This window comes from Talpa europaea, assembly GCF_964194135.1.
Source record: "Talpa europaea genome assembly, chromosome: 4".
NCBI lineage: Eukaryota > Metazoa > Chordata > Mammalia > Eulipotyphla > Talpidae > Talpa > Talpa europaea.
This window is the reverse complement of record NC_140070.1, coordinates 404,145-430,598: the sequence shown is the minus strand read 5'-3', so window position 1 is coordinate 430,598 and position 26,454 is coordinate 404,145. Positions and strand designations below refer to the sequence as shown.

Below are 26,454 nucleotides of genomic sequence, written 5' to 3'. Positions count from 1 at the left end.
CCTCCTGAACTTGGCGTCCGGGTCAGCACGGGCTTCAGAGGGACCGCTCCTGGAAGCCACTCAGAAGCGTCTGATCTGGAATGAGCCAGAACATCCCACTCACGTCGGTCCTCGCGGCTGCTGCCGGGACTGGGCCTCGAGCCCCTGGTCACCTCCTTTTTGAGTTGGATTCTTTTCTGGAGGAATCCAGGTGGAGGCTTCTGTAGATTTATAGGAAACTCCCTTGTATTTCCAGGAGTAAAATTAAAAATCCTATTGTGTCAAGGTTTTTCTTTATACTTAAAATAGCAGCTTCCCACGCTCGGAAATAAAGTCGATACAAATTCTAAAGTTAGAATCTATTTGAGGTAAAATATTTTTCAAAACACAATTATGTGACAAGAATGTTAATTGCTGGGTAAGAGACTGGTATGGGGACTCGTGTAAGGGACTCGTGTGGGGTTTGGGAACGCCTGTCACTTCCCCGGCCTCGCAGGAACAGTGCGGCCACCGGTGCTCCCTGGGTCTCAGGACCATTTGTCCTGAGACTTGCTGGTCTCCCCTCCAGGCCCTGGGGGGCACCCCCTGGCCACTCTCCATTGTGGTGGTGGCCCCAGGAGGCTTCTGCACGCGCCTGTGGGGCTGGGGCTGGGATGGCATGTGCTGGAGCCTGGCCCAGGCCAGCTCCTCCCGCCCGAGTGTGCCCCCAACACCTCGCCCAGCGAGTTCCCCCAGCGTGGCCCCCCAGCGTCTGCCTGCCCTGTGTTGCAGTGGTCTTCGGGCAGTTCGCCTACTTCCAGACGGCGCTGAATGACCTGGCGGAGCTGTTCGACGGTGCCCACCCCCAGGCCCGGCTCCTGAGCTCGCTCTCAGGGTCCCACTCAGGTAAGGTGCTCGGCTTTTGTGTGGGGGAGACCGAATCATCTTTGCACTCCCTGCTTGTTGAGCAGAACCACACTTTCCGTGTCAGCTACCAACGCTCCCTCCTTCCGGCCCCAAAACCGCTGGCTCTGTCCTCTGACTCCGGCGTGGCCACGTCCCACCTGCACTGGGGACCGGTGGTCAGCAAGTGTCTCCTGACCCGCCTCAGTGCTGTGACCGCCTCCCGGTTGTGGTACATGCAGATCTAGAGCATGGACTGCTTGACCCAGACGCCCAGAGGCCCCACCCCCACGCGTGTCTGGTGCGCCTGTGTGTGCACACACGTGCGTGTGAACTTGAGGAGCTTCGTAAAGCGTGGCTCTAAGGACACGGTGTTCCTCACGTGCTTTCACTGAAAATCACCGGCAGCGTCCTTTCCTTTCAAAAATGAAACTGGGCCCGCTGCCGTCGCTGCTGTTCCGAATAGTGTGCAGAGGCTTTTCTGGGTTCTTTCTCTTTTTTAAATTAGCTTTGGATTTGAAGACATTTTCTTACTTTCAGTAAAATCCTAGTAAGAATTTATTAAATAAAGGTGACTGAGTCAATTTTCACCCAGCGCCCCTGCACTGCCTGCCACAGACCACGTTCAGGTGTTTTCCAAGGAGGCACAGACAAGGTGACGGTTAAGACGGCGTGTCAGTAGGACGGGCGCGGGCAGAGCTGTGACGCCTGCACAGACATGGCGCTTGGGGCCTCGGTCCCAATGCCACGCTCACAGGAGCTGAGGCCCCCACCGTGCCTGGGGGCATGACAGCCCACCCTGCATTTCCCCCCAGGTGAGACCTTGCCGCTGGCTACCTCAAATCAGATCCTGCTTCGGTTCAGCGCCAAGAGCGGGGCGTCTGCCCGGGGCTTCCACTTCGTCTTCCAAGGTAGGGGTTGCTGTGCCCTGGGTCTGCCCCACACTGCACATGCCAGCAGACATTTCCAGGGGAACCCCAAATATAGTGGGGTATGTGTCTTTGCTATTTAAGAAATTGACAGTGTTCACAGAGTTACAAAAATTATTTAATAAAAATATTGCGGTTTTGCTTTAGACACGAGATGAATTTCTATGGCACAGACATAATAATGCCTCTTTTCCTGCCACTATTAGGAGGCAGGTACAGAGTGAATTACCTCAGTTGAGCTAGTCACAGTCTGCAAAATGATTGCAGACCATTATGGTGTTTTGTCCAAGTCAAATGTTTCATAATAGTTTTGATTGTAGAAACTGTCTTAATGGCCTGCATTCAAAGTGCATTATAAATGCCATATATTACTGTAAAAACTGAAAAGGCAATTAACAAAACAAAACACAAACTGTCTTGTCTCCTTCCTGATAAGTATCTATGTATTTTGTTTGTATCCTACTCATTTTAGGGCCTTAGATATGTTTACATTTATTTTTCAATTTGGAGTTTATTCAAGATAGTTAAGATTGCACAGAGTTTCTGAAAAGGTTGAGAACTTTTTCCTACCATGCTTCATTTTCGCTTTGCACGTTCACGGCCCACGCTGGAAAGGAGCCGTGTAAACCGTCAGGCTTTTGAGTCTGGGCTGGCCTGACTGGCAGAGGCCGCGAGGCTGAGACGGGAGAGCGGTCCGCAGCGGACGCCAGGAGCGAAGCTGGTTGGGTCTCAGTTCTCCTTGAGGCAGAGCTGCAGGTGGCGTTCAAGCGCCTCTCCTGTCGGAAGTGAGGCACACACAGGCGTGCCCTTTCCCTTGAGGACGACTTCTGCGAATGCAGGCCGTGCTGCAACTGGGGTCCCCCAAAAGTTTATATAGAAAAGCCTCCTGAAATTTATAGACCCATGGTTCATAAATCGTTTCTAATAATCTCAAACCGCAAAATCCACACCCTCAAAATATTTCCCTGTGAAAACCCTTCTTCAGCAATAAGGCAATTTGAAAAAGAAAGAGCAGGATGAAAATGAGGCAAATTGGGGAGCAGGGCCCTCATCCCGGGTTAATAGCACCTGCTTGGCCAGTGATGCTGTTGGCGTAAAACGTAACAGCGAAGCCAGTGTTGAGACAACGGGCATCGTTGAAACGCGGACAGTCGCGGGAACCCACTCTCCGGTGTTCCTCAAGTAAACGGGCCGCTGCTCGGCTACAGCGGATGGACGGGCCCCAGAGGTCAGAGCAGCGCGTAGATGCAGAGCATCCCTGCAGCTAGTTTTCATCCCAGAAAAATTCAAGTTACTGTCATTGTCTGCCTTGATGAAAAATAGTTATACGCGAATCTTTGATAAAAATTAGAATGTCAATCCGCTCATCAGATCAGTGTCCACCCCGTCTTCACGTTATCCTTAGAAGTCGTGATTTTACACCTTTTTTTTTTTTGCTTAAAGTAGCATGTTGTCATTGACGCGCGTGCACACAGAAGGGAAAGGAAGTTCTCACGCGCGGGGCTTCTCCCCGTGCTCGTGGGCACGACCCAGCGCCTCTGTATCAAGTTCCGCTGAACTTCCTTCCCTTGCTTCCTGCTACGGAGGTCATGCAAAAACTTGATCTTTTGTCAAAGCTAAACCCTTTGGCGGTGAGGAACCAGGATCACGAAAGCCATTTATAAATCAGTCCGGCGCGCTGGGGGAAGATGTCAGCACGTCGAGAAGCCGAGCTGAGCGGCACCTCTGGGAGCCGGCGCCAGCCGCCTTGGTCGTTAAAACCGCACGTGACGGCTCGGTCTCCGCGGTCACGGGCTGCCGCGCCCGCCCCACAGAGCGGGTCTGTGTGAGGGGTGCGGGGACCCAGCCGCGGGGCATCCAGCACAGAAAAGGCGCCCTGACCCGCTGTGAAGGGGCGTCTCTGGGCGGTGGAGCCTCCTTCCCCCACCCACGCTGGAGCAGCGGCCGCCAACCCCCTTTGCTGGGGCCCAGGCCTCTTGGGACTCAGATGTGTGATGGTGCCACGTTATCTCGAGGGCCCTGATGCCAGGCCCAGACTGGGGCTGCTGGGCCTCGTCTCACTCAGGTCGCAGGGCCTGTACCTGACGCCCCGGTGCAGCGGGTCCCACGGGAGGAGGGGCGTTCTCAGCAGCCACGTCCATGGCACAGCTGCCCGGGGCTGCTCTACGTCCATCTGACTGGACACCTCAGGCCTCCCAGCCGCTCATTCTCCGCACACCACACCTTTCTCCCCTGAAAGGACAGGTGTGCCCGGGCTCCCGGAGGACGCCAGTGCAGTGTAGTGGGGAGCCACACCCCGTCTCTGTGGGGCCTAGGGAGCCCCAACCCCCTGCCCGGTGCTGAGGCCAGGAAGTATCTGCCCCACGCACACACATGGGCTCCCTGAGCTAGAGCCAGAGTGGGACTCGTCCGAGCATGGCGCGGCTTCTGTGTCCCTGCAGCCGTCCCCCGGACCAGCGACACGCAGTGCAGCTCCGTGCCCGAGCCCCGCTATGGGAGGAGGATCGGCTCCGAGTTCTCGGCTGGCTCCGTCGTGCGCTTCGAGTGCAGCCCGGGGTATCTGCTGCAGGGCTCGGCGGCCATCCGCTGCCGGGCGGTGCCCAGCGCCCTGGCCGAGTGGAACGACACTGTGCCCAGCTGCGTGGGTAAGGGCGGGCGCCCGCGCTGCCGCCACCTCGGACCCTCAGCGCCACGGCAGCCTGCTGGGTGGGCCCGCGACCCCTCGAGAACAGCCCGGCCGCTGTGTCAGGAGCGGCGGGGGCAGCAGCCTCTGCGGGGTGTGTCCTGGGAGGCACAGTCTCACTGGAGGGATCCCGGCAAGCTGATGCTTGGTGTCACTTGCGGCGTCCTCGCACACAGGCTGGGGACGCTGGGAAGCACCAGGCCGGAATGGCCAGCATGCTGGGGGGCTTCGGTCCCACTGGGGCCCAAGTGCAGCCCAGACCCGCCCTGAGCCAGTGGCCCCTTCCCGCTTTGCGTCTCCGGGCTCCACACAAACCTGGAGACAGCCCCGTCTTGTGCGTCCGCACGCTCGGGAGGCACTCGGAGACAGTGACCCGTGAACCAGTCAAAGCAGAGCCCGGGGCCGTGGCTGCCACCGCCAGGCCAGGGCCTCTGGGAGCGTGAGGAGACTTGCCTTGGACCCCAGTCTCTCGCCCGCACGCAGTAGGGGCGGTCGGTGGGTGCTGCCTTATCAAGACAGATGGGCTTGGCCAGGGTGAGGGTCTTGCAGCCCCGAGAGCCCCCCTACCTGATCAACCGGGGGGTGCCGGCCCATCCACTCTCCGTCTCACGGCCCCATCCGCGCTCAGCCCCCTGCAGCGGCAACTTCACACAGCGGAGAGGCACCATCCTGTCGCCCGGCTACCCCGAGCCCTACGGCAACAACCTGAACTGCGTGTGGAGGATCATGGTCACCGAGGGCTCGGGCATCCAGGTGCGTCCGTGGTGTGGGCCGGCCCCTTCCTGCGCGTGGTGTCGGCTCTTAAAGCCCCGGCACACCTGTTCTCTTTCTTTGTATTTCTGTACGGAGTTGCTAATCACATTTTTATATTTGGAGTGAAAATAACAGGACGCTTAGCATAAAGCCTCTGGTCAGGGCCAGGGGACAGTCTGCAGGATGGCACTTTGGGGCGTGGGCTCCACCTTTCTCTTCCATGCCTGTTTTTATGTCGTGGAGACCCCAACGCGTGGGCGGGTCCTGCAGGCACAGAGGTGCTGACCCAGCCCTGTCGCCGGCAGATCCAGGTGGTGGGCTTCGCCACGGAGCAGAACTGGGACTCCTTGGAGATCCACGATGGGCCCGATGCATCCGCCCCCAGGCTGGGGAGCTTCTCAGGTGAGGTGCCACCTGGCGCGTGGCTGGACAGAGCGTCAACGCCCATGAAACGCACAGCAGCAAACTCCTTGTGAAGCTCCCCCTCCCCACCATGGATCAGCCTCCTGCATGGAAGAGGCCCAGGCAAGGTCCATGCAGCGGCAGCCGCCGGCCAGGGCTACTCTCGGGGCAGGAGACTAGGGCCAGGAGGACGGCCCCAGCACCACAGTTCCAGGAGCCCTGCAGGTCAGGCAGGCCCCGCCACTGTGTGCCCAGGTGCAGGCGCCACTGCCTCAGCCCCACAGCCCGTGGCGCTCACTGCCCCCTTCACTGACCCCATCGCTGTCCCCATGATTACCCCTTCGCTGCCCCCATCACTGTCCCCATCACTGCCCCACTGCTGTTCCCATCACTGTCCCATCACTGCCTCGTCGCTGTCCCCACGAAGGCGGGTGTGCAAGGGGCCCCACGAAGCCAGCTGCCCACCTCAGGGAAGCCAGCGGTATGTAGAGGGGACTCCCAGGTGTCGGGCCAGAGCAGACACACCCACCCTGGCGCGGCAGCCACGTTTGGCAACAGGTGGATCACACACCACTTTCACTTTTCATTTTCCTGACTTGTCACACGTGCAAGGACCAAACAACGCGCTTAGTGAGGTCTCGGCACTCCAGGTGGAGTCTCACCACACTGCCTTCTGGGGCTGGGTCCTCCCGAGTGGGTGGGTGGCCTTGCCCCGCACCGTGCCCCCTGCTGCTCCTCAGGAGTGTGGCGCTCTCTGCGGCTCTGCTTGGCCCCTGCTGGCGATTTCCAGCTCCTGGGGCCTTTCACTCTCGCCGCGTCCTGGGCTTCCGGTCAGCGTCCGCTTGGTGTGGAACACCCAGCACCAGGAGAGCTGGGCCTCGGCTTGCTGGTCGCTGTCCCTCCCCATGAGACATTCCCGGGGTTCTGATTCCAGAACCAGCTGGCTCCTCCACGCCCACCCCATGCGCTGGTCCCAGGTGCCCCGGCGGGCGCATGGCCAGACACCCCAGCGCAGGGACGGGTGTGGACGCCTGCCACCTCCTCTGCACATCCACCGCAGCTGGCCGCCGCCCAGGAGACTGTCCCTCACGGCCCACCAGGGTGGACGAGAGAAGCGTAGGGGCTCAGAGCGGCCCCACTTCCCGGAAGCCCCTTAGGCCCGGCCCGTCTTTGTTCTGCTCCCCCAGCACACACGGCCCCGCTGCGAGAGAGCCAGAGCTGGGTGTGAGGAGCACACGAGGGCTCGTGTGAGGAGCACACGAGCCATAGCTCAGGGATGCCCCCCCACCCCGGTGGGCAGGCTCTGGCCTGCCCTGCAGAAGCGGGGCGAGCACGGGGGAGCACCAGGGCCTGGGCACCTGAGCAGGGAGCCCTCCCGCTGCAGCCACCTGCTGTCTCCACAGGAACCACGGTCCCGGCACTGCTCAACAGCACGTCCAACCAGCTCTACTTGCACTTCCAGTCTGACATCAGCGTGGCCGCCGCGGGCTTCCACCTGGAGTACAAAAGTAAGGCCCACGCCAGGGCTTCGCTGTGCACCGCGTGGCTCTCAGAGGGCAGACCCTGGCCTGGTCTGGCTGAACCACGCTGTTCCAAAACCGCATGTAAACGTTGCGTGGAATCAGGTCATCCACAGTCACTCTCGTGCAGACGGCAGGTCAGTGGGGACACGCAGGAGTTGTGCCTGGACAGTTCCGCCAGGCCGCTGTCCCTGGGGGTGCAGCTTTCCCTTGCTCCCAAGAGCAAGGCAGCCAGGCCCCCACCCCCTCCAACCGCCTGAGGCACATTATTCACTTTAACCTAGGAAGGGGCCACAGAGCAGACCCCTTTGGCGTTTGCTTCTGCAGGTAACCTCATGAGAGGGAGATGAGAAAGCTTTATTTCAGGGTGCATTTCCAGGTTCAGCACCGCGCCCGTCCCCTCTAAGGAGCAGCTGCCATGAGCAGACGCAACGCTCTGAGCCAGGGCACCATGGGCAAATTGCTGCCCGAGGCCAGGCTCGGCCAGCAGAACCTGAGTCAGCCGCAAACCAAGGCTGTGCCGCCATCTTTAAACACCCCCCCCACCCCCTCACAGGCATCTGCATGCAAGTTGCTCCGCTCCGCTCCGCTGACAGCCGACACGACATGGGGCGGCCCCTGCGGCTATGTCTAGGGTGATCTCCAGGCAGGTCTGGGGACACGTGCGGGCTGCTCAGGGCCAGGTGGGCACAGGAGGGGTGGGTAGGCCAGACAAGTGGGTACCTGCTGCCCTTGCTCTCTCCTGCAGACCAGGAACCGCTTGGGGCCACCCATTTCACGCTGTTGGTTCCTGTCTAATGGGTGAGCCGAGGACTCATTATTTAGCAATCAAAAATTTCTTAGCTGATGAGTAAGTGCATTTTGCCAAAATGCACCATCCTGTGCCCACTACCAGTTCCGCCATGTCTGTTGGTCCCCAGGCCTGAGCCTCAAGCAGGGTCTTGGCTCCGGCTGCCTCCACAGGCTTTGCTCAAACAGCGGACCTCAGGCCTCATCACCCTGAGGCTGGAGGCCACAGCCACGGCCCAGCAGGCGTGGTCCCAGCGAGGACTGGTTTCTGACTTGTGGTGTCACCTCCCTGCCAGGTGCCCATGTGGGGTTTTCTCCCGCTCCTCTGAAAGGACACCGACCCCGCAGGGGGTGGGGGCTCCACCCTTGTGGCCCCAGCTGCCAGTCATCTCCCCAGGGCACCCTGCCCCCAGAGCGCGGAGGTCCTGCCCTGAGTGGGGCAGCCCCCGGCACACTAACAGAGGGAGAGCATCTGTGTCCTGGGCCTGAGGCTTTTGGTGCTGAGCTGGGGCTCTGCCTGCAGAGTCCGTCTGTGCTGTGAGGAGGCAGAGCGGCCCCTGGCGCTGACACCAGACCAGGGTGCACCCCTGACAGCGCACCCAGCGGCTAAGCACTTCTGCCCGTGCGGTCACGGCTGGACCCATGGGGCAGCCCTGGGCTCCCACTGGAGCCCCGGCGAGATGAGGGTGAAGGGCCGCCTCAAGGGCCTCTGGGCCCTACTGGAGGGACAGAAAGGGTCTGCCGTGCAGGCAGCGCTGGAGGGCAAAAAGCGCTCTTGGCCCACCCCACGCTGACCTCTGGCCAGGAGGAGTCTTTCTCCTTGCCTGGGGGCGCTGCTGGGCGAGCCTGGTGGCTCCGGGCCGCGCAGGGCGGTGCCTCCCTGTGCCTGGCTGGCCGTGCATGGCGCCTCCTCAGCTGCCAGCACGCCACGGTGCGGTGTTGGTGTCCACCTGGCCTCTCACTGAGCTGAGCTGTGGCCTTGCGAGGTCGTGGGATGCTGCCCTGGGGCGCCTCACCCGAGTACCCTGAAGGGTGTCCGCCTGCTGGGTGCATATAGGGGTCTCGTGTTTGCCTGCGGGGGCCGTTCTTCCCTCTGTGCCTGGGGCCTGGGCCTGTTTCCCCTCCCCGCGTTCGCCGTCCTGCTACTGTCACCATTGCCCCGCACTCCCCCAGAAGAGTGACCCTTTTTTTTTTTTTTTCCCAAATTATGGCGCTGGAGAGCCAGACGCTGCCAGCGAAGGGGGACAGAGCTCAGACGAGCAGAACGCTGAGCTTCCCCGCTGTGTCCTGCTCCAGACGTGTGCCAAAAGTGGCGTGTTTTTTGTGTTTCAAAATCATTTTCACTGTCAAAGTTTTAAGCAAGGTTTAAGTTCAGGGATGAACTTCTCCCGACAAACCCAGGATCAAGGCCACAGCCCATGCAGGGGCCTTGCCAGCTCGGGGTCGGGTGAGGGCACTCTTTTTTTTAATGCTCCATTTGTATTCTCTGTGCAGGCCTGGGTGTGAGGCTTGGTCTGCTGCCTTCTAAATCTAATCACGCTTTCATCAGAAGGCGCGTGTCAGAAGGCCCCAATCCTGAGGTCCGCGATGGTCAGAACATGCCCGTGGGGGGTGCAGTGCAGGTCCTGGCGGGGCTCTGGCCGGGCCTCTCCAGGGCTCCACCCCACGGGCGCCGTCCCCACAGTTGGTCAGGATGGCCGTGCGCCCCCGTGTTCCGCCTCCGTGAAGCCTGGCTTTGTAGCCTCTGGGCAGGGCGGGTGCCACACTGTGGCGGAACCAGGGACCCATCCCGTACAGCATTGCCCTGTGACGAGCGACTCGCGTCCCGGTGGCACTGCTTCTGGGAGAGGAGTTTTTCTCGTGTGATCACCTTGTGGCTTCATGTAGGGAGGGTTGCACAGCCGTTCGTTTGCATGTCCTTGGAGACACCCCTGGGCATTCTGCATTGACAGTGCTGTCTCCACCAGGTCCCCCTGGGGTCGCCCGGCCAGTGCCAGCCCAGACCTGCTGCACACCCCTCCCCGCGAGGGCCAGGTTCTCCAGCCCTGACACGGGAACCCTGTTCTGACACCAGCCCCCTGACTGTGGCATGAGTCACTCGGGGCCACAGGTGGACCTTGCAGAGTTAGGAATAGAGGCCGTGGGGAGCCCCCTCGGCAGAATGGACAGACGGGTGCGAGGCACTGCAGGGGGGTGTCCCTGCCGATGCCGCGTCTGAGGAGGAAGCGCTGTCTGCGAAGGCTTCCCATGTCCCCGTCTGAGCAGCTGCTGAGCCTCGCGTCAAACATCACGATCAGTGTGTGTTTTAAATTTATGCACAAAATATATTACAATTCCTATGAGCATAGCTACAAATGCTAGTATTTTTTTATTTTTTGCAAAGGATCAGTGGAATTTACACATAGAATTCAAGGAAGGCGAAAAGTAAAGTAGACTAAGATGCAACGTATGCATGTAAATCAACATGCAAAAGGAAGTATTATGAATCCTATGTCTTGTGGAAAGAGACGGGGGTTTAAAAATTGCAATTTGTTCTTGAGTTACTCGTCACACTTCTTTCCATCATCTCTATTCTATTTCCTGTCCATCTTGAACATTCGGGGAATCGTTTCCACTCTAGGCGTGGCCCCGGGTCCTTGTCCTGAGGCAGCTGTGGTGCGCCAGCTGCAGCACAAGTCTCAGACCGAGACAGCTTAGGTGCGTTTCTTTTAGGGTCGACTTTTTAGACAGTGATAAACCATCCCCAGCCTTCTCAGCCCGCGCTGGGGAAAGGGGGAAGGTGGTTACAACCTGTGTCTGACAGAGAGCAGTTAGACTCAATGCCAGTAAAACAATTTCAGAGGCCTAGGTGTTGGGTTTTTCCATGGTCAGCAATTTTATTGTCTCTGAAATGCCCCGATGGTGAAGTCCCGCGGTGCTGCGCGCGCCTGCACAGCCGTGTGGGGACAGCAGCTCCGCCCCAGCAGCTGACACGAGGCCCCGCACACCTGCTCGTCGGGGGACAGGTCCAGGCCCGCGGGTCCACACCGGCCTCGCCCGGCGCCGCCTGGGACGTGGAGACGCTTGTCTCTGTCTCACCGCTCAGCTTTGGGGGTGATTCCCGACCGCACCCATGAGAATCCTCGGGGACGGCTCACGTGCGGGTTCTGACTCCCGGTTCCAGGGAGCCAGTGAGGGGCAGAGGGGCCTGCTGTGCCACCCGGTGCCACGTCGGGGACGCCTGTTGCATGGCTTCCCTTCCTTCATGTCAGAGGTCCCGTGGGACCGGGGGCCAGAGGCCAGAGGTCACGCCCCCAGCAGCACACGTGGCCAGCGCACGGCGGCCTCGGCACGCCCTCTCCATCCCTGCCTGGGGTCCCCGCACCGGCCAGAGGCGACTCCGGGAATGGCACCGCGTGGGTCGGGGCTCAGAGCCTGCAGCCCCCAGCCCCAGGAGTTCCCTCTCCCGCCTGTGCTCGTGGGGCGTCTCGGACCTCACTTGAAGCAGAGTCCAGGGTGGCCGGCATCTCGCGGCAGACCCCGTCCATCCTGTGGGCAGGCAGGCGCCAGCATCCATGCTCTGCCCGAGGCCGCCCTGGACTCAGGCCCCCCCTGCCGGCCCGCCCGGCCCAGGGGTCTGACCAGCTCGACGCCAAGGCCAGCGCCGAGGCTGGACTCCCAGGCTGCGCAGAGCCAGCGTGGCCGTGCGGGAGCGCCCTTCCCGCGTCCCGTCCGGTGGCTGAGCGGGCGGGGTGACCCGGGCGCCCATGGCGGGAGGGGGCTCTGCCGCCTCCCTCAGCCCCCCGGGTGTGTTCATGCACGAGGTGAGCGTTAGTGTTGGTCACAATCGGCGCTAAGTGATGCGTAGTGTCAGTGTGTCTGGCATTTTATCCTGAAGCCCGGGGTCACATGATGCGCTTTTTATTTAGATTTGTGGGTGCTTGTCCCGAGGGACTCCGGCTGGGGGTCACGTGTGCGCCGGGGCGTGCCTGGGCGTCTCTGTTGTTTTTAAGTGAAAGAGGTCGTGTGGGATACGAATGTTGGTGCTGATGCTGTTCCGAGGGGACAGATGGCGCTGGAGGAGCTAGAGCAGGTGACGGGCGCAGCGCCGTGCGGAGCAGCAGCCGTGGCTCTGCGGGGCCCTCCGAGCTGTGGTGCCGGGCGGGCCGCGCCGAGGGCAGCCACGCTCCTGCATGACGAGAGCAGGCAGCCAGGCAGCACATCCGGATCCGCTTGGCTCTGACTCTGTCTCTCGCTGGGGGTAGAGAGGCAGGGCCGTCCCCTCCCGCGCGGAGCCGCGGCCCCGGGGTCCTCCAGCGGCATGGCCCGGGCTGGTGCCGACCGTGTCTGCTTCTCCAGCTGTAGGTCTGGCCGCCTGCCCAGAGCCCGCCCTGCCCAGCAATGGCATCCGGACCGGGGACCGCTACCTGGTCAACGACGTGCTGTCCTTCCAGTGCGAGCCGGGCTACACGCTGCAGGTACCTTTCGGGGTTCCGGGGGGGCATGGTGGCCGCTCACGGGCATGTGACGCAGGGGGGCAACAGGGTGGGACCTGCCCAGGCCGGAGCTGGCGATAAGCGCTGTGCTTCCTGCTGCTTGGTCTCGGAGCACGTTCTCCTGGCACAGGGTCGCGCATCCTCACCGGGGCAGCCTCTGGGGAGCCCTGAGCCCTGGGCCTCTCCCCGCGCCGGCCGCATGCAGGCCGCTTGGCGCCTTCTGGACCCCGCGGGGCTGCATCCACTGGTGGTCAGGAGCAAGGCAGCCTCCTCGAATCCTTTTCGGAAAGCGCTGAGCTGAAGTTGGCATGATCTTTTTGTGATTTGGCATAAACTTATAAATAACAAGCTCTTCGCCAGCTCCTGCGCGGCCACGCTGGCTGACATCGGCCCCTAACTCAAAGCACGTGGGGCCCTTGGGCTGCTCTCAGTTCTGCCCTGGAGGATGTGGGGGACACACTCTGCATGTCCAGCACAGGCACAGCATCGCTCAGGGGAACTGTTCAGCAGGATTATTTAAGTGGTTGAAAAGCTCTGGGTACATGTCAGGAGAAGCCGAGGCCGCAGCGGGAGGCCCTCCCGTGTGCACGTGCACTGGGGCGGCCAGAGCCAGTAGGGCCGGGTGGCAGTGCTGAGGGCCTGTGCGCAGCGCCCATGCATTGGCCTCAGAGTGGTGGGGTGGCACCCTGTCGTGAGACGCGGGCCAGGAGGGGTGCAGGGAGCACAGGGCACTCAGATGCCCCATGCCACCTGCAGGAACCAGGCGGTCTGTGCGCGCTCCAGGAAGGATGCCTGGGTTGCTGTTGCCCGAGCATCAGCGCGTGATGGCGCCGTCCTCAAAGCCGCGTTGTCTGAGTCTTGGCCCGTCTGTAGGCGAGCAGGGCAGGCCCGGAAGCAGAGGCAGCTGCTAGGCAGCGCCCCCAGGGGTGGGGCCTGAACATGTCTGTTCGCAGCCGAGGGAAGCTGCCTTGAAGCATCGTCGAAACAAAGCTCTCCTGTCCCATGGGTGGCCGGGCGGCGTCCCAGTGCATGCCCAGAGTTCCGCTTGATGGGATGCCGGGTCCACACGAAGCTGCGGCAGGACAGGCCACATGCGCCAGCACGTTCTCAGCCCGTGTTCCGACCCACTGTGGCCGCGCATGTCACACCAGCGGCCCAAGCCCCACCCGCTGCCCCCACCCTGTTCCTGCTCTCCCCGTGCTGCCCACTCTGCGGTCACTGTGACCCGCAGAGGAGGACAGAGAAAAGCCTTCTCCAAAGGCCCTGCAGCCCCTGGGGAAGTGCTGGGCTCATGCCAGCCCCAGCCTTTCAGATGCAAACGAAGCTGGTTCCTTCCTGCAGACAGCGGGGGCTTGAGGGCACAGCTGTGGTTGCCATTCACAAGAGCAAAAGGGATTCTAGATTTTTAAAAATTGCTGACAATTACAACTCTGCAGCTTGTCCACACACTCGGACAGACAGAAGCATCGTTCCATGCCCACGCCCACACAGGTGTGCCTGCGTCACCGTGGCCAGGATGGACAGGGTGGCGAGATGGACAGGGCAGCGAGATGGACAGGGCATGCAGTGGACAGGGCGCAATGGGCAGGGCGGCGAGATGGACAGGGCAGCGAGATGGACAGGGCGCGCGGTGGACAGGGGACATGAGGGATGGACGGGGTGCCTTGAAGACTGGGCTCATTCTCCTGGCAGGTGACTGGCGATGGCCATGTTCTACGTTGTTTCTTTTAAAGACAAAAAAAGAAAATTCCCCGCTTAATCTAGTAAACAGATACGCGGGGCCCCCCCTTGTGAACCCTCACAGGAATTGACCTGGGTCTGACAGGAAACATTCGTGCAGCGTCAGGAGCAGAATCCACCCTGGACTGGTGTCCAGCGCTCTCACCAGAGGCTTCGCTAAGTATCCCCAAAGCCTCTGGCGCCTGGTCCTTGCCCACACCCGGGGCGAGTGCACCGCGGTCCCCCAGAGGCCTCGGGGGCGCTCGGGCGCTCTGTGCTTACGCAGACGGCGGACCTGGGCTGGGAGGGGGACGCCCAGACCCGAGCCACCCATGCCGACGCTGCAGGACCGCGCTGCTGGGCGGGGCTGCTCTGCGCGGGCGAGCTGCCTGTAAAGCGCGACGGAGGGGCAGCGGGAGGGGCGAGGGGGGCCCTGGGCAGAGGAGACCGCCGGCCCCTGCCCCAGGAGCGCCCGCAAGCGCGCAGGCCGATTGCCGCCCCTGACGTGCGGGGCAGCGCGGCGGAAGGGAGGCGTGAAGGCTGCGCACCCGGGACGAGGAGCTGTGGGCGAGCGCGAGGGCTGCGAGGCCTGCCGGGCAGCGGGGGCCGCGATGCTGACCTGGATGGGCAGTTGTGGGGACACTGGAAACTACAGTGGCAATAAATATAGTGGTGCAGGGTTTTCCATTCTGGTTCCAAACATGAGTGAACAGGAGTGGGAACCATTTGCAGAGTTTCTGGTCCTTGCGCTTGTCGGCGAGTCGGCAAGGCCAGGCGCCCGCATGACGGCCTCTCCTCCCCGAGCAGGGCCGGTCCCACATCTCCTGCATGCCCGGAACCGTGCGGCGCTGGAACTACCCGCCCCCGCTCTGCATCGGTAAGGACCGCTGGGCGGGGGCTGCTGACCGGCCTCGAGACCACAGGCGCAGGCGGGCGGAGGGGCGGAGCCCAGCCCCAGGGGACAGGCGACCCTTGGCGAGCTGCTGCAGGGGGGCCACCTGCTCCCCTGGGACAAGGGTTCCTCGGTGGGGGGCCACACCCAGGCTCACTGCACCTCCCCAGAGGGTTGGGGGCGCAGGGGCTTCACTGCTGGCTGCAGCTGTGGGTGACGCGTCTCAGCCTGGGCACGGCGGTGCACAGGGCCAGCCCGGAACCCCAGGCCTAGGCTGCTGGCCAGGCCACCCCCGGCTGACATTAGGGGCTGTGGTGCCTGGGGAAAGGGGTGAGCCGCAGCCTGTCCCCAAGCAGGTGCCCCAAGGTGGGGCATGGCCAGCGCAGGGGGGACTCCCAGGGGACCGTCGGCAGGATGTGCCCCAGGCCTGAGTGTCTGTGTCCACCTCACAGCCACCTGTGGAGGGACGCTGAGCAGCATGGGGGGCGTGGTGCTGAGCCCCGGGTTCCCGGGAGCATATCCCAACAACCTGCACTGCACCTGGAAGATCGTCCTGCCTGTCGGCTACGGTGAGTGCTGCCCGCCCCGCAGGCCCTTGTCCAGCCCCGAACGAGATGGGCGTGGCGGGGGAGCGGCAGGAGGACAGCTGTGGGCGTGGGGAGGGCACCTGTGGGGACAGGTGAGCACCGGTGGGGACTAGGGCAGCTTTGGCTCAAAGGTTACCAGAAAGCTGGGTCCTGCTGCCAGGTCTGCCCAGGCCAGTCCACTGGTGGGCAGGGTGGGAGCCTGGCACCAGCTGTGGCCTGGCCAGCGCCCAGCCCTGGACACGCCTGTCACCCCTGCGTCTGGAGCCCATGTCACTGCTGTGTCCTTGAACAATGTTTAGGGCTTTTTCTGAATGTTTTCGAGTATTGTAAGTTTTCTTGATTCTGTGTTACATTGACCTTTAAAAATATTTATTTACGAATATTTAGATTATTTGCCTTAGAAATTTCTGGATTTAATTGAACCCCGAGGTCTCACTCAGCCTTCCCAGACCCCTGGTCTCAGCGACCCTGCCAGCCGCACGGCCGCCTCGGGCTGGTGCTTCTGTCCTTTGCGCTGAGTTTCCCGGCTGGCCCGTGGTTTTCTCCAGAGCCCTGACGCGTGGGGCCGGGACGCGGGAGTGGAGCAGGCCTGGGAGCCAGCCCCATTTTGTGTTAAGTTTCAAAGCTTTTGCCTTAACATGTGCGGCAGCCCAGGGAGGGACGCCCCGCTCAGCCGAGAGGAGCCCAGGCGGAGGTGCGGACAGATCCGGAGCCGACCGGGCCGGGCACGGGAGGGCACCCACCGGAGGACACCTGCTGTGCTCAGGGTCTGCAGGGACGCCCAGGTGGCCAGGGAGGACGGGCAGCCTGGCCAGGCCTCCTGCTCTGCGCCAGAGGAGACAGGCCTCTGTGTGGCTTCCCCAAGACACTCGGAGTCCCCTGGAGACAGCCCGACCCCCGGCTGACAGAGTGGCACAGCACGGCGGGTTCCGAGGGCCTCGGCCGCTCGCGGCCAGTGGCTGAATCCCAGCCAGGGAACCTGGCGCCGGCAGCTGCAGCCTGGGGGCCAGCGGGCAAGGGCACAGCCCGACCCCGGCGACTGGAGGCTGCAGGGCAGGGCGGCTGCGCGGGGCGAGGGTCTGGCGCGGGCGGGCCGGCCCTCAACAGGCAGAGACCGGCTGCGGGCGTCATCGCTGCGTCGCTTCCCACCTTCCTTTCCCCTCGTGGACTCAGTCCCTCCAGCCTCGCTGCCCTGCGGCTCCAGCACCCAGAGGCCTTCCCTGCTTGGGCCTGAGTGGACCCGCCAGAGGGTGGTTCCGGGCAGCACAGCCGGACGGCCTGAGCCACAGGGCAACTTGCGCGCTGCTGACTTGAGGGATGCCAGAGGAGAAGACAGCAAAGCGATAGTATAAGTAACGCTCGTTTTTAAATATTTGCTCCCCCATGAGTTTTAATCAGCATCTGGAAGAAAAGGCAAAGAAGAAAAACCGTCTTGTCTCCACTCCAAACCCCACTCAGCCCCTGGCGAGGCAACTGTCCCCGCATGAGCAGGGCCTGCCTGGCGGTGGGCAGCGACCACAGACACGTCCCTGCAGGGAAGATCCTCTGAGGGTCTGTGCCCAGGCTGGGGGCTTGGGGACCCCGAGCTTCTATGGGCCAGCGGCGCCATACAGGCCTGGGCACACCACGTGGGCCGGGACCCCAGTGATCGGCCCCCTCGTCCAGCTCCAGCCACCGCGTCCCCTCTGGCTCCGCAGCCTGCAGGCGCCCAGCTCACCCCGCCCCCCGCCCCCGTGGCGGCTCCACTCAGCTCACCTGGGCCTGACTGCACCTCTGCGCCCCTCGGCGTCACCTCGTTTGGGGAACGGCTCTTCCCAGCATCTCCTGAACCGAAGGCAAATACCAGCCCCCGCACCTGCAAATCTGAGGAAGTGGTTTTGGGCTCAGACCCCAGGAGTCTGCGTTGTTGTGGCAAGCACCCCAGTCTCTGGTTAGATACGGGGGCACCATCACTGGGCAACGCATCACCCCTCTTCTTCCCACGTGTGGCTTCTGCAAGGACCAGCCTGAGGTGGTCCTGGAATATTCTGGAGTGCAGTCCACCTCCTTCCCAGGGCAGCGGGCAGTCTGGGAGGCGGGCCAGGCCTTCTGGCTGATGTCCCAGGATGCCTCCCACCTCCTGTGGCCGGGTTCCGAATAGCTCAGGGTGACCCTGCCCTGGGAGGGCATCTCGGGAAGGGCGGAACGTGCGCTCCGCCAGGGCAGCGGGCGGAGTCTCCGGGGGGTGACCAGGGCCACCACGTCAACCTATTTCAGTCCCTTCATTTTGCTTCATGGTATCAAGCTGGACCCAATTCCCTGAAAATTAAATAGTTGCGTAGCCCCGTCTGCGCCGGCCTGGGCTCTGGCCAGTCCTGACACACGGCTGGACACTGATCCCACTTAACATGCTTGGATTGCCCGTGGTCACCACGGTGACTCCACATCCACGCCGGTGATGCCCTGCCCGCTCGGCACCGCGCAGGTTTCCCAGGAAGCTGCTGCCCAAGGGCCCCGCTCTGTGCCTGGGTCTCTTCCTCGCTCTTCACCCAGTTCTGCCTTTCGATGATTCTGTTTCACACCCGTCTCTCACGGGGTGTCTGCTTTAAGTCCCGCATTTACACTGGGGTCGGGACACCGCCCGAGAGTGATCCTCGGCTTTCCCCACCCAGGAAAAATGGATCAAGCATATTAGGTGAAAGGAAAGAAGATTCTTGCTTCTCAAGGCCAGGAGAAGGCCACCAAGTGACGTTTTTCTCCAGGTTGCAAGAATGATCTGCAGTAGCTCTTGAGACTCTCGATCTAGGTTTTAGAAACCCCATTTATCATGGATTTATGCAAAAACTGGTGTCTTTGCAGTTCTGTATAAACTACTTAGATGAATTAAAATACATTTCAGACAGGGTAGTCAAGTTGACTTTCAAAAGTGCCACCAGCCCACAGCAAACAAGTCGACACCTCGGGATTCCTCCTGACCAGCCAGCGTAGCTCCTGTGACTGCAGGTCGCGTGACACCTGCCACCTGCTGCGACCCTGTGACATGATATGATACCTGCCACTTGCCCGACACCTGTCACCTGAGACCGTGTGACCCTTCCTGACACCCGTCACCTCGCCACTCGACGGCGTCTTGGGTATTGAGCTGCAGGGTTGGGCTCACCGGCAACGGCTCCTGGCTGGGGTCGCACTGGCTGGGCGAGGGCCCCGCAGAGGCCAGTGTTGTCAGCTGCCACATGGGCTGTGTGATGGCAGGACCGTCCGTCTAAAACCCAGCGTTAACTTTCTTTGCATTATTTAGACCTAGATAGGCGCATTCCTTGACGAGCAGAGGGCAGCTTCCGGGTGAGGCGGCCGCGGTTAGGCACATCCTCCGGGCTGTCCTTTGGGGCTGTCCCGCGCTCCTATGTGTCCTGGGGAACGCTCGGGGCTGACCGCCCGACAGTCCAAATGCAGGGACCCGCGAGAGTGGACGAGCGCTGCTGTGGCTCAGGGCGCGTCCCCTCTGCCCCCAGCGTCTGCCTCCTGGGAGGGTTTTGTGGGAGCCTGGGGAATTTTTTTTTTTATCTTTTTTTTTTTTTTTTTAATAGAGGCATGTTTGTTTATTTATTTATTTGTTTGTTTGTTTTTGTTTATACAAGCACTGGGTACAGTCAGAAGCGCGGGAGGGTGAGAGGATTCACCAGAGCCAGAGCGGGGAGCAGAGCAGGCAGAAGGACCGAAGTCCACTGCTGAGGGGAGCAGCGGGCGGCAGGAGAGGTCTGCGCGCCATGCGGGACCCTCCTCCGGTGGCCGGGGAGCAGCCGGGGATCGAACCGGCGCCGCAGAGGCTGCAGGCAGCTTCGCAACCCAGCGCTCAACCGCTGCGCCACCGGGGAGGCCCGAGCCTGGGGAATTTAATGCATCTGGCCACTCCTTGCTGTCTCGGCTTTGCCTTCCGCCCTCGCTGACCGGGCTGTCCCCGCAGGCGCACACATCCAGTTCCTGAACTTCTCCACCGAGGCCAACCATGACTACCTGGAGGTCCGGAACGGCCCCCACCACTCCAGCCCCGCGATCGGCCAGTTCAGCGGCCCCGACCTGCCCGCCCCGCTGCTGAGCACCACGCACGAGACCCTCGTCCACTTCCACAGCGACCACTCGCAGAGCCGACAGGGGTTCAAGCTTGCCTACCAAGGTAGGGGCGGCTCTGCGTCGGGCGTCTGCGAAGCGCCGGCTGCTGCTGGGCCGCACTGAGCGGGGGAAGCAGCGGTCGTGCAGGCCGTGGCTGCCCTGCGGGCACAGCGGCTCTGGCCAGAGGTCTGGCGCCGACCACCACCCCCTCCCCTCCCCTCCGCCGCCAGAGACCTGTGGGCACCCGGCCAGGCTCTGGCGCTCAGCCGCAGAGGGCGCCCCGTCCACTGGAGCAGCAGACGCGCGGGGCACAGCCGGGGGCGAGGACTGCCGTGGATGTCCTCACGAGTGACAGCGCTGAGGGGGGCTGAGCCGGTCACGTTCAGATCGTACCAGAAAAACTTCAGAGAACAAAGCTCATCCTTTCGTAGCCCTACAAAATAGGAGCTAAGTCAGAACCGACGTTATCACAGCGTTCTTATATATGAGAAAGGCCAGAATTTCATTGCGTACAAAATAATCTGGTTTCCTTACGTGGCAGGTCAGGTGACGCTGGGGTGTAGGAATGAGGCTTCTCTCAAGCCCGCCTTCCTGCCACCGTAGAGGGGCGCGGGGCCTTGCCGCGGGGCTCGGAGCAGACCCCCCTGTGCTGGTCATTTGGACGCCATTGCTTGAACCGTGGCTCCGCATGCACGACATAAGTGCGGCTCTCCCAGATCCATGTCAGCTAATCAAGAGTCCGGCGGGGAGGAGGCCTAGGCCCTCGGGAGACACAGTCAGGGAGTCTGGACGGGCGTGGCAGGGCTGGGAGGCCGCAGCGTGGAGCCCCCGGCCAAGGAGAAGAGGGGAGCTGCCGCGCTGGCCGGCGACCAGGGCCAGGGTGCTCAGGCAGCTGTGCAGGGCCAGGTGAGGGGCTGGGCTGGGACACACGCCTTTCAGGCAGGGGTGGGCGGGGAGGGGGGAAGCTGACGCAGACCTGGTGGGACGGGTCAGCTCGCAAGGCCCGGTGCTTCCGGCCCGCACCCCCTACCCCCTGCCCCCAACGTCAGCACCTGGCTCGAGGCTCCTGGGGGAGCCTGGGTGGCCATCCTGACTGGGCTCCACAGGCGGCAGCCGCCGCCCAACAGCATGGTCTGTCCCATCTCAACAACCTGCTCACCGGCCAGCAGCCTTCCCCACCCGCCGCGCTGGCCTCTCCCTCCTCACCCCTGCAGCAGGTGCACAGGCTCGGGACACACAGCTCCGGTGCCTGGCCCAGCTCACAGTCCACACCGCTTTGCAACGTTGGTTGCTGACGCCGCGTTTCTGTCCACCGGGGAGACCCCTGCTGCGCCCGCGTCTGCACTCGAAGCCCCGCTTGCTCTGTGCCCCCAGGGCCAGCTCCTGGAGCCTCTTGAGCCTTCATACAGCTCTACCCTGGGCTTGCGGGGCCAGAACCCCTGGCTGGCCACACAGGCTCCCTGAGCAGGTGGGCGGGGCCTCCCGCAGCCTGGGCACCGCAGTCCCTGCCAGAGGAGCCCCTGCACAGAGCAGGCGGACAGAGAGCTGTGGGCAGGGCAGGTTCCGGCCGGAGAGCCCTTGGCTTGCAGGCCCTAGTTCTGATTAAGGCGCATGTAGGTTTCTGAGTCACCGGCCCCAGCCGCACCTATTGCCCTCAGCCCACCTGGAGGTCTGCAGGGAGCAAAGCGGACGCAGTGACGAGCCCGGAAACCACTGAGAGGGCGGCCTGGCGGCCATGGCCAGGGCCGCGTCCACAGGCCTGTGGGGCAAAGGCAAGGGTGGATTTTTCTCTTTTATTTGTGGTGAACAATTCAACAGTCAACACAGAACTACCCAGTTTCTACAGAGTGTGAGTCTCTTAAATTAAAAGGATTATTAGGTGCCCATGTGTGCTGTTGCTGTCCTGTTACTGCTTTTGAAACTGAACTCAGCACCCGTGCGCCCCTTGAGTCTTGCTCCCAGACAGGCCGGCGTGCAGTGAGCGGCCAAGTACACACTTTGTAATTCAACCATGGCCACTGGCCATGGGACACTGGCAAAGGCACGTTTTAAGCTGCATGGACAGGGCATCCCTCAGGGCTGCGCGAGTTCGCCCCTCAGGCCGCCAGCCGACCCCACCTGTCTGTTTCAGCCTACGAGCTGCAGAACTGCCCGGATCCGCCACCCTTCCAGAACGGCTACATGGTCAGCTCGGACTACAGTGTGGGCCAGTCCATCTCTTTTGAGTGCTACCCGGGGTACGTCCTGATGGGCCACCCTGTCCTCACCTGTCAGCACGGCATCAACAGGAGCTGGAATCACCCCTTTCCAAAATGCGACGGTGAGTCACTGCCCCTCCGGCGCCGGCGGTGGCACCTCCCAGGCAGGCAGCGCGCAGTCTTAACTGAGTGTGTCAAGAATTGTTCGCTTGTCCAACAAACATCGATTAGGAATCTGCTCTGCGGAACCCATTCCGTGTAGGACTTCCAGGGCAGATCACGTGCTGGTATGTAAAAAGGATGAGTAGATGTGCCCGGTCCTCAAAGATGAGAGCGAGGTCATGGCGCGTGGTCACAACACGCCAGGCACAGCGTGCAGCAGGCAAGGCCGGGCCTGGTGTGGCTGAGGGAGAGCTTTGTGACAGTGTTTGGCCTCCGAGGCCTCAGCAGACCCAGACTGGCTTGCCAGTCCCCCTGCAGAGGTTATTCTTGACTTTGGCAGGAGAGCTTCTGGGCTTGTGAATTCAGGAGGCCTCCTGGGCCTTGGCCCTGGGCTGACCCACCATCGCCCCCAGGGCTCACAAAGCTAGCGCCCTGAGCAGCAGCCCCGTGTGGGGGCAGCAGAGAGCCTCTGGGTTCTAGCGGGCGCTCCAAGCTCAAGGGCCCCGGGCTCCCTGCCTCTGCCCCCGCGGCCCTGTGCGTGGAGGGTCCTGACCACGTCACATCCCGCGGGTTGGCCCCTGCAAGCGCCCCCACCCCCCACCCCCCAAGGTGAAGAGGCGCCAGAGGCCTAGGACAGACGCCCCCAGGGCTCTTAGATGACCACTGAGTCGTCTGGGGAAAGGAATCCCAGGCCCTCACCTCCCCTCAGCAGAGACACTTCTCTGAAGCTTCTTTCTGTGTGGCTGCCTGATTTCTATGATGACCTGAGAGTTTTGCAATATCCAGTTAAAATAAACAGATCAAGTAGTTTGTTCAGGAAGCATGCACGCGCAACAGCAAAGTCCCCTCACCCTGCCTGCCTTCCAGACGGCAAATACAGTGCCTTGGCAGGAAAAATCTAGGAAATTACCAGCTCCCAGGACCTTTGAAATGCTAAATACTTGTATCCTGGGGGAAGGAAAAGGTTTCTAGCTGTGTTTGAATTTCAGTTGAAGAAGTAAAAAAAGCAGGCACTTCTAAGACCCCATTTTTACCTGTATTTTTCCATTCCCTGTCACTGTTAAGAACACATGGAAAGAAGACTTCGGCTGCATTAAAAATGTCCGTATCTTAGTCTAATAGAAATTTAGTAACACATAAAAAGCATTTTAAAAATTATTTTATAAAGTAAGTATAGCAATGGCATGTCTGGCAGTTTTCAGTTAAAAGACTTTTAAAAACCCCTTCATGTTCTTCTTCATTTTAAAATTCACATATTTATATGTATAAATTGCTTTGAATTGTCAGGATTAAAACCTGTCCTTTCTTGTAATGTTTTCCTGGTTCCACGAATTTACATGTGAGTGGAAACTACTTGGCTTAATGAGAAAATGCAATTAAATGTTCAGCAGAGTCATTGTTTTTCAAGCCCAGTTTCCTACATGGAAACATACACTGGCTCAGGGTTATTTGCCCCAGTGACCCTCGCCAGACAGACGCACCCCAGGCATCCGGCTTCACAGCTGTACTTACGTCCTGGGAAATGGCGGAGCTGCCCCTGAGTCTCCAGTCCCACGCACGCCCAGGCCCCGCTCAGAGTGTGGTGTGCCGGGCCAGTCGGAGTCCAGCGCACGCAGAGCCAGGGCCGCAGGCCTGGTGTGCGGTGGCAAGGTCTGTTTCACTCTCACCTTGAATTGTTACTGAACTTTTAAAAAACACCCTCGGGGCATTCGACTTGCTTGCCTGGACCCCACGCCCAGGCAGGCTCCCCCTCTGGCTCAGCTCCGGGCGAGCAGCCTGTTGTCTGGAGCTACACGCTGAGCTGGAGAGCACACAGGACTCCTGCTGGTGTCCGTCTCTGTCCACGCAGGCGGTGGCGTGGACGCCGTAGCTTGCAGCTCACTGGGATGCCTTCCACCGTGGGCGCGGGTGCGACCAGCTGGGCTCCCAAAAGCACCCTCAGTGGACCCAGCCTCTTCCCTCAGGTTCAGAGCCGCTAAGTCGATAATGTCTGCTTCAAGGCAAACCCACGCAGACGCCTCTTTTGGACTCGCTGAGCAGGCCTTAGAGACCTTGGCAAGCCTGACAGTGTCCTAGCGTGGTCAGGCGGGTTCCTGGTCACTCCTGCAGCGGCATCCAGGGACATCAGCCCAGCCGCAGGTGGCTGGTGAGCAAGGACTTGACTCTTAATCACTTGGGGCACTTTATCCTGCAGGGGTGCTGGGTGCTGAGAGGGCCTCCTGTGGGGGTGTAATTCTGCCGAGGCCAGACCGGGCAGGTGGCCCCTCAGGCACCAGCAGCTCCTCCTCAGCGCCTGCCCGCTCACCTGCTGCTCGCCCCCCAGCTCCCTGTGGGTACAACGTGACCTCTCAGAACGGCACCATCTACTCCCCCGGCTTTCCCGACGAGTACCCCATCCTGAAGGACTGCGTCTGGCTCATCACTGTGCCCCCCGGCCACGGCGTCTATGTCAACTTCAGCCTGCTGCAGACCGAGGCCGTCAACGACTACATTGCCGTGTGGTAGGCGCCCGCCGCGGCCTCCCCCACCCCTCCGTGTGCGGGAGCCCGGCTCAGGCGGGGCGGACGTGGCCCCGTCTCAGGCTGCTGCCTCCCCCAGGGACGGCCCCGACCCCAGCGCCCCGCAGCTAGGGGTGTTCAGCGGGAACACGGCGCTGGAGACGGCGCACAGCTCCAGCAACCAGGTGCTGCTCAAGTTCCACAGCGACTTCTCCAACGGGGGCTTCTTTGTGCTCAACTTCCATGGTCAGTGCGGCCCACTGGGGCCAGGGCGGCCGCTTTGCGCTCTTGGGCCCCCTCTGCGGGAGGGCCCCGGGCTCCCTGCCTCTGCCCCACGCGGCCCTGTGCGTGGAGGGTCCTGACCACGTCCCGTCCCGCGGGTTGGCCCCTGCAAGCGCCCCCACCCCCCCCAAGGTGAAGAGGCGCCAGAGGCCTAGGACAGAAGCCCCCAGGGCTCTTAGATGACCACTGAGTCGTCTGGGGAAAGGAATCCCAGGCCCTCACTTCCCCAGAGGACAGCACCCCCCGCACCCAAAGTGTGGGAGCCACAGAGCCCCACCGGCCCCCCCAGAGCCCCGCTGCGGAGCCTCCCGCGGCTGTCGCTGTCCTGGGGTGTGCAGGGCCTGTGTGCAGAGCGCCACGGATCTCCCATAACAGCGCTCAGGCGCAGGGCATCCCGTGAGCAGGCCAGCCTGGGGTACGTCCCACCCGCCTCCGTTTATTCAGCCAACGTAACCACAGGCTCGGTCTGTTTTTGTGAACCATGTAGCGTTTCAGCTGAAGAAATGTCAGCCTCCCCCAGTGGTTCCGCGGGCAGAGATGGTCGCGGAGGACGAGGACTTCGAAATAGGTAACGTTTTCCTCGCTCAGCGCCCCAAGCTCAGCTGGGCTCCAGCACACCCACCTGACGCGTAGCTGCTTGGGAGAGGCTGTGCGGTCTGGCAGAGACACCCTGCAGGTGCAGGGCTGCCCAGAGACAGCCGGGCCTGCTCTGTCCCTTACTGCCACTGGAGCTTCGCTTTGGTCCTCTCTGTCCCCTCCAAGCATCACTGGTCCTTCCTTTGAGCAGTGCCTGCACGCCGGGACGAGCTCATGGCTGCCCCGAGAGCGTGGCCTCTGCTCACGTGGTGCCAGCTCCTCACAGCCAGCCCAGCGTGGCTGTCTTTCATGTCCTCTAAGGGTCCACATTGCCACGTAGCCACCAGGTCACGTCGGGAGCTACGTGGCCCTGCCTGCCATGTGGCGCTGAGACGAGGCTCTTTGGTCGCCCCACAGAACACGCATGTCCCTACAGGTCCGGCCACGCCACCCTGTCCCAGCCCAGGTCCTGCCAGCCTCCCCAGGCGCCTCAAGCCCAAGCCCCAAGCACTCACTTCCTTTTCTTTTGTCGGTGGTTCTGAGGGAGGCAGCAGAGGCAGAGCGGTTGAGGGGCGGCCACCTGGGTCCTTGCCAGCGTTGGTCTCAACCAAGATGGCCTTTGTGCTGGCCTCGGTGACATTTTATAAAACAGACCGGGGTGGGCACAGCTGTGGCAGGAGCGCCTGGCCCCTCCCTATTGTCTGCGCTGACCCATGCATGTCCTTGGCCCTTGCAGGTGACTTCGTCAGGTACCGGTGCCAGCCGGGCTACACGCTGTCGGGAGCCGACACTCTGACCTGCAAGCTCGGCGCTCAGCTGCAGTTCGAGGGTGCTCCCCCCAAGTGTGAAGGTGGGCCCCTCCGGCGTCAGGGTGGGCTCCCGCTGTGGCACTGCTTGGGGCCACTCCTTTTCGGGGCACTCCTTTTCGCCCCACTCCTTTTCGGGGCAGCGCCATGGGGCACCTGCTCACAGACATCTGCTCCTGCCCTTGCGCTGACGTCCAGAGAGACCAAGGCCACGCGGAGAAAGGGCTCACCCA

The 26,454-nt window shown here is 61.7% G+C and overlaps 1 protein-coding gene across 1 annotated transcript in view; it reads left to right on the top strand.

Moving 5' to 3' along the window:
- CSMD1 (CUB and Sushi multiple domains 1) overlaps positions 1 to 26,454 on the top strand; it is a gene marked incomplete at both ends in the record, with an annotated part of 639,423 nt that overhangs the window by 573,060 nt on the left and 39,909 nt on the right. The window contains 15 exons of the mRNA XM_084232118.1: positions 751 to 864; positions 1,677 to 1,772; positions 4,232 to 4,435; positions 5,102 to 5,226; positions 5,532 to 5,628; positions 7,032 to 7,136; positions 12,276 to 12,394; positions 14,939 to 15,008; positions 15,476 to 15,592; positions 19,554 to 19,763; positions 21,831 to 22,019; positions 24,383 to 24,560; positions 24,658 to 24,803; positions 25,327 to 25,407; positions 26,152 to 26,265. Coding sequence (XP_084088244.1) covers positions 751 to 864; positions 1,677 to 1,772; positions 4,232 to 4,435; positions 5,102 to 5,226; positions 5,532 to 5,628; positions 7,032 to 7,136; positions 12,276 to 12,394; positions 14,939 to 15,008; positions 15,476 to 15,592; positions 19,554 to 19,763; positions 21,831 to 22,019; positions 24,383 to 24,560; positions 24,658 to 24,803; positions 25,327 to 25,407; positions 26,152 to 26,265 — 1,965 coding nt within the window. The remainder of the gene's footprint in view (positions 1 to 750; positions 865 to 1,676; positions 1,773 to 4,231; positions 4,436 to 5,101; positions 5,227 to 5,531; positions 5,629 to 7,031; positions 7,137 to 12,275; positions 12,395 to 14,938; positions 15,009 to 15,475; positions 15,593 to 19,553; positions 19,764 to 21,830; positions 22,020 to 24,382; positions 24,561 to 24,657; positions 24,804 to 25,326; positions 25,408 to 26,151; positions 26,266 to 26,454) is intronic.